The sequence below is a fragment of the Galeopterus variegatus genome, unplaced genomic scaffold, assembly GCF_000696425.1.
Source record: "Galeopterus variegatus unplaced genomic scaffold, G_variegatus-3.0.2 Scaffold6293, whole genome shotgun sequence".
In the NCBI taxonomy this organism is placed as follows: Eukaryota; Metazoa; Chordata; class Mammalia; order Dermoptera; family Cynocephalidae; genus Galeopterus; species Galeopterus variegatus.
Genome location: NW_007732404.1, coordinates 50,956 through 57,406, shown reverse-complemented (window position 1 = coordinate 57,406; position 6,451 = coordinate 50,956). Strand labels below are relative to the sequence as shown.

Below are 6,451 nucleotides of genomic sequence, written 5' to 3'. Positions count from 1 at the left end.
CACTATCCAGTGCGCCACCGGGCCGGCCCTATAGTCATTTATGATAAAGGAGGCATCACAAATTAAATGGGAAAGCAATGGATTATTCAGTACATAGTATTGTGTGTTAATTATATATTGAGGACATTTATGTAGGAAAACATTAGTTTAATTTTTCATCTCACACATATAGCAAAATAATTTCCAGATGAATTTAGAGTTGAGTTCAATGAAAAATTTTTTAAAAAGCCTTTATCTGATCTCTGAATAAAAAGTACTTCCTAAGAAAAGATAAAGACAATATTAGAAAACAGTGGAAATGGTTGATAGATCTAACTACAAAAAAAACTTTTTTATATCAAATAAAATAAAAAATATAATTAAAAAGATAACTAAAAAAATTTCATATAGGCTACTAAAATAAATAACTTATAAATTATTACTGTTCATATTGATCACTGTTTTTGAGCACGTGTATCAGACAAAATGCTAAGCATATCTTCTTCATTCTTACAATTACTCCCTGTGGGAGGTGATCTTATGCCCATTTATAGATGGAAAAACTGAAGCACTTTCCTGTGGTCACACATCTAGCCAGAGGCAGAGTTGGTATTCAGACTCATACAAGGGAACTTCAAAAAGTTTGTAGAAAAATAGAATTAAAAGATAACGTGGACTTTTTGAAGTACCTTCATGTCTCTTACTCCAGACCTATGTTACCAAACACTTGCCCCTACTGCCTTTCATTAGATGTGAAAAGTACTGTTTCTGATAGAAAAATGTGAAGAGGACCCAATGAACAATGGTTAATGGTTAGTTAATGCTTAGACTCATCTGTAATCAAAGAAATGCAAATTTTTTAAACCATAAAGCTTTTGTTATCTCTCAAATTATCAAAGATTTAAAAAATTATGTTAGGCTGTGATGAGGGAAACACTCTTATTCATCACTGGTGGGAGTAAAAATTGGTAGAAATGCTCTGAAAAGTCCTTTGAAGGTATGTTTCAAGAATTCCTAAAAATGTTTATGCCCTAGTAGTAACATAACTCCATTTCAGGAAATACATACTAAGGAAATGATCATAAATGTAGCCAAAGATTTACATATAAATTTGTTAGACATAATATTCTTTTAAATAATTTTATTTCTGATCTCTTTTAAACAGAGAAAATATAACACTCTTTAACAGATGTTAGCTGTCACAGTATTTTTTTATCAGTGAGAAATTAGTAACCATTCTAAATGTTCAACAGTAGGATATTGATTGAATAAATACTATATAGACTATCCTATAGCCATTAAAATTCGTTTATAAAGAATTTCTAGCAACAAGGAATGCTTATATAGTGTTAGTAAAATTCAGAAATTATAATCATTTATTTTTAGTATAGTATCAACTATGTAAAAATTTAATCTACATATATATTTTCATAGAGGAAATAAAAGGCCAGTGATTATCTTTGAGGAGTGGAAAAACTTGGGTATTATTTTCTTCTCTATATTTTCTGGATTTTCTAAGTACTCTGTATATATTACTTTGGGAATCAGATTTTAAATTTGATAGAATTTATTGTTTTTCTTAAAAGAATATTAAGTTAAGGTTTTATTAAGTCTTATTAATTTATTATATTTCTTAAAAGAATATNGTAACTAACATATGCTAGTATTAAAGCCATGAACTTGACTGAGATCACTCTAGGAGTGAGTATAGATGGAAAAAGAGTCCAAGCACTGAGCCTTGGAACTTGGCATGAAAAGGTATGATGGTAAATGTCTTTGTACTTAGAATGAACTTCTTCAGAACCACAGTGCAAACCTGGCCAAATATTTTAGAAGTTATAAATCTGAAGCAGACCGTGTATTTTCCTGGAATAAATGGACTTAATTAAAGCAAAAGTTTAAAAATAGATATGCTAAATATTCAGCACAGCAGATATATTTGTTTTTGTCTGTATAAGGGTAGATAAAATTTAATGTAAATTGGCTTTAGGAAATTATTCTTACCCTTAAATTAAGATAGAAGAAATCATGGCATTGCTTTGAGATATATCACGTACATTGATAAATAGCCTGAGAACACTCTTCATTTATTAGGATTTGAGGTGATAGTTAATCTTTGCACCATCTGTCTAATCTTGTTATTTTTTCTCAAACAGTATTTTTTTATGAACAGTATTGAGACTATGTCTACGCTTGTCCTTTTGATCCAATAGCTGATCAATTCTGTAGGGAAAAAAGTCAAATGAATATTTTGACTTAAGTATTACTAATTACTTTATTAGGTAGTAGATCATTTTAGTCCAATTGAATAATCTGAACCACTGTACAGAAATAGCTTCTTGCTTTTTCCTCAAAAGTTAAACGTCTAGTACTCACGTTGTCCTTTTATATTACAGTTAGGTTTTTTGGTTGTTCCTACTACTTTTGTAACAATGTGGATAAACAAATTGCCTCCAGGCATTCATTTAAAAAAAGGTATGCTTTATAAAGGTAAAAATGAAAAGGACTATGAAAAATTTTAGTAGGAAAGATTTATAAAGTGCCTTCTTTACAATTACTGACATTTACTTCAGTTTCCTTTAGGTCAGATCAAACTCTGGGAGGCTAAAGTTGAAGAGGTTGACAGATCCTGTGATTCAGATGAAGATTATGAAGCCAGTGGACGTAGTCTGTTATCCACACATTACACCATCGTTACCCACCCCAAAGACCAAGGTCCAACTTACCTCTTAATTGGATCCAAGCATGAAAAGGTATTTAAAGACTTATTGGTTGATTTAGAATGAGTTAGACTACCCGGAAACAAGCCTTGTTTGAATGTGTCACTTTTCAACTCTATTGATAAAAGTGGGCTCAAAGGCTGAAATTGGTGCATATGGTAGAGAACAGAGGGACTTATGTTAAAATGTAGATCTCTCAGACTGGATATTTTGTGGTGAATCTAAGGCCTCCATCTTATACTTTTTATTCATTTTCAGTACGATTTTGGTTTAGGTACCATTTTAAATGAATGATTATACATTTTCTATGTATGTATAGTCATTTATTTATTTATTTATTTNATTTCTTAAAAGAATATTAAGTTAAGGTTTTATTAAGTCTTATTAAGTTAATTTATTATATTTCTTAAAAGAATACTAAATTAAGGTTGTGTTTATTCTAGTGTCTTAATATTGTATTACTCTCCTTAATTTTGTCATGCTTTTCTAAGAAACATGTATAGAAAGTAATAAAAATGTGAATGATGGGAAATTGTAAGATGAGCAAATTCAAGAGAGGCTACCTTGGAAATGTTTAACTACCTGGCTTTTAGTTATTATTTAAAAATTAAGTAAAGAAGTTTCTTTTCAGTCTCAAAGCTTTCTACTCCTTATGCAAGTTGTTCTTTTCCTTAAGTAATCAAAACTGTATCTTAACATTTCTATTAATATGTTCTGATTTTAAGGATACATGGCTTTATCATCTGACTGTTGCAGCTGGAAGTAACAATGTAAAGGTTGGATCTGAATTTGAACAACTCGTTTGCAAATTGCTAAATATAGAAGGGGAACCTTGTAAGTTCATAAACATATAAAGCTTTATGGTTTATGAAATGGACCCCAGCCCCCTTAGCCTAATAGAATTTTCACTTGATGGGTTCCTGTTTCTCTGCAATGTATGCACCCATCTTTTCATTGGCTTTGCTTGTAATGGGCCAGAATTCTCTTTATGATTCTTAGGCACCAGGGACACCATCATGCCCCAGTGTGCTGTGTCACACCCCCATCTTTTCTCACATTGCTCCCTCTGCTTGAAATGCCCCCCTTTGTTGGCAGTCCAACGTGATGAAACCCTGCCTAACCTTAGGAGATTCTCCCAGCCAGCCCAATTCAGCTCAGCATCTAGGTGCTTAATCAATGTTAAAATTATGTCCCAATGCGTTTTACCATTCAGCTTTTATAGCATTTGTAGCTTTGCATTGAAATTAATTTTTTATAGATAGGTTTTCCCCATTGAGAGTCTAGATTCTACCATGCTTTACATACTGAGACCTCATTTCATTTGCAATGTCCATCACAGGAATTTAATAAATGTCCATTTTAGGAATGACATCAAGTTCATCTTTATATTTTTATCTCCTCTTGCTTTGGCTTCTTCTCCCTAGATCTTTCCCCAGCTCCTTCTACCTACCTAGGTCACCTGTCTTTAGTACATTTAAGCAGTATGATAGTGCCCTGGTAGACTTGTTATAGCCTAATAAATTAGGACACAACTCTTCTAGATTTACTCTATCTAAAACAGAAACATGAGAATCCCAATGGCCTGGCAACTGAAATAACATGTTGCCAAAGGTTTTTCCTGACCAAAAGTTATGAGCCAGGCTTCAATGAGCTGATTTCTAAAGGGTTAATTTAATGGGAGGCCAAAATAAGTGAATTGTTCAGTTTTCTGTTCATATCTTATTCTGTGTTTAGCCTCTCAGATATGGAGACACCCCACTTTGTGTCACAGCAAAGAAGGAATCACTTCCCCTCTGACAACACTGCCTTCTGAAGCTCTACAGACGGAAGCTATTAAGTTATTTAAGGTAAAATAGTTATGTGTTGTTAAATACTTTAACTGGAAAAAATAATAATAATTTGGGTTATAAAGTTCCACTCTGTTCACAAAAATACAAAAAGTGTTTACTATTATTATTATTAAGAAAATCTACTGAAAAAAAATTAGGTGAATTTAATGTGCTGAGTGAGGATTTGGGATTTATTGAAATAAACTATGAATGGTTGGGGCAATATGGAACACTTGATATGAGAAGAATCATTTCCTCTTAAACCGCTCAAATGGAAAGATTTTTCACACCACACCAACCTGTGTGTTGGGAGGGGTCAGAATTCCCCTTCCTCTCCAGTGCGACTCTCAAATTCTTATTCTTTCACTTCTATTAGAAATTCCTAATCGCTTGAAACTTGCTGTTCAGCTATATCACTCTTCATTCCCCCATCTCTGTCATCAGTCACCTTCTAGTAACTTCTCAAATTTCATTAAGGATTTTGGCTCCCAACTCACATTCTTTCTCTCTACCTCCAGTTTTGCAAATGACTTTATCATCACTTCATTCATCAGTGCCACAGTATTAAGATTCCTGACCTTGTTAATTCCAGTAAGCTTCACCCCTGTCTTCTTCATCTTCCCATTCTCCACATCCTGACTCCTGACTTCACCATTCCTTACAGGTATGCTACCTCTGAAGGCTTAAATTCTAGTATCTCTTTCTTTCACCATAATCCTAGCCTACGCTGCTCTTATTTTCTTACTCTCTTAGTTTTTGTCATCTCTAAGACCTTTGTTTTGAGCCATTTATTTTCTTTGAGATTATGATAATTGCTTCTTCTTTATCCAGTCTGTATTATTCTCTTTAGTAGTGGTAGCTCCTTGAGACCCACACTTTCATGCACTCTTCAGCCAGACCCCAACCTATATCAATACTGTCTTGTCTGCTCCCACAGTAATCAGATGTGCACTGCCAGAGAACATCACACAGCCTTGTAGACCAGACCCAATATAAATCCCTGGTCTTCATCCCTCGTGGCCAACTCTCTGTCCTTTTGCTTGTCTTTGGTCACACCCCCCTCAAACTCCCTACTCAATAATACAATAGAGAAACTTGCCTTCTATTTCATTGAGAAAATTGGAGGACATCAACCAGGGTCATCTCAAATCCCTCCCCGCAACAGACATTATTTTCTCTGTTTTCTCCTCCAGTCCTCCAGTCTCAGAGTATGGTGTGCCGTCTGTGGTTCTCCAACTCCACACCAGAGTCGTGGTACTTCATTTGCCCTTAGATTCTTAGAGCCTCAATCTCTGTCTTTTGATTTCTTTTTCTCTATGTTACTCCTATCTCCAAAAACATTTTGTTTGTTAGATAATTTATAGAATCTTTGTTAATTTGGGGGGATTATGATAGCTATGTAAAAAATTCTTTATCAGTTGGAGATTCATACTAATGTGTTTACTGGTAAAGTAACATGATAGACATTAAAATACTCCAGGAAAAAAGTGGAGATGGGGAGGTGGTAGATGAAACAAGTTTGGGAAAATATTGATAATTATTGATACCGGGTGTTGGGTACGTGAGTGATCATTGTACTGTTCTCTCTACTTTTGTACATTTTTAAAATTTACGTGATGGAATGCTTTTAAAAATTCACCTGTAAAATACAGTACCCAAAACAAGAAAGACATCATAAATATATTTGAAAATCTGGATGAAGTGATCAATTTTATAAAAAATATAAAGGACCAAAATTGATTCTAGAGGAAAATGAAAATCTAAACAGGGGAATTTACCAAACTTTATGTGTGAATAATTTCAACACTGTTTAAATTGTCCCAAAGCATAGAAAAAGAAGGAAATTTTCCAAAGTCTGTTTTTTTCTTTTAATTTTTATTTTGGAAAATTTCAAGATTTCAGTATTATATTGAGGCCCAGTGT

The 6,451-nt window shown here is 33.4% G+C and overlaps 1 protein-coding gene across 2 annotated transcripts in view; it reads left to right on the top strand.

Moving 5' to 3' along the window:
- Positions 1 to 6,451, top strand: part of PLEKHH2 (pleckstrin homology domain containing, family H (with MyTH4 domain) member 2) — a 53,201-nt gene that overhangs the window by 14,683 nt on the left and 32,067 nt on the right. For both annotated transcript variants that reach the window (XM_008590695.1, XM_008590694.1), the window contains exons 8-10: positions 2,553 to 2,732; positions 3,425 to 3,533; positions 4,434 to 4,546. In XM_008590695.1, coding sequence (XP_008588917.1) covers positions 2,553 to 2,732; positions 3,425 to 3,533; positions 4,434 to 4,546 — 402 coding nt within the window. The remainder of the gene's footprint in view (positions 1 to 2,552; positions 2,733 to 3,424; positions 3,534 to 4,433; positions 4,547 to 6,451) is intronic.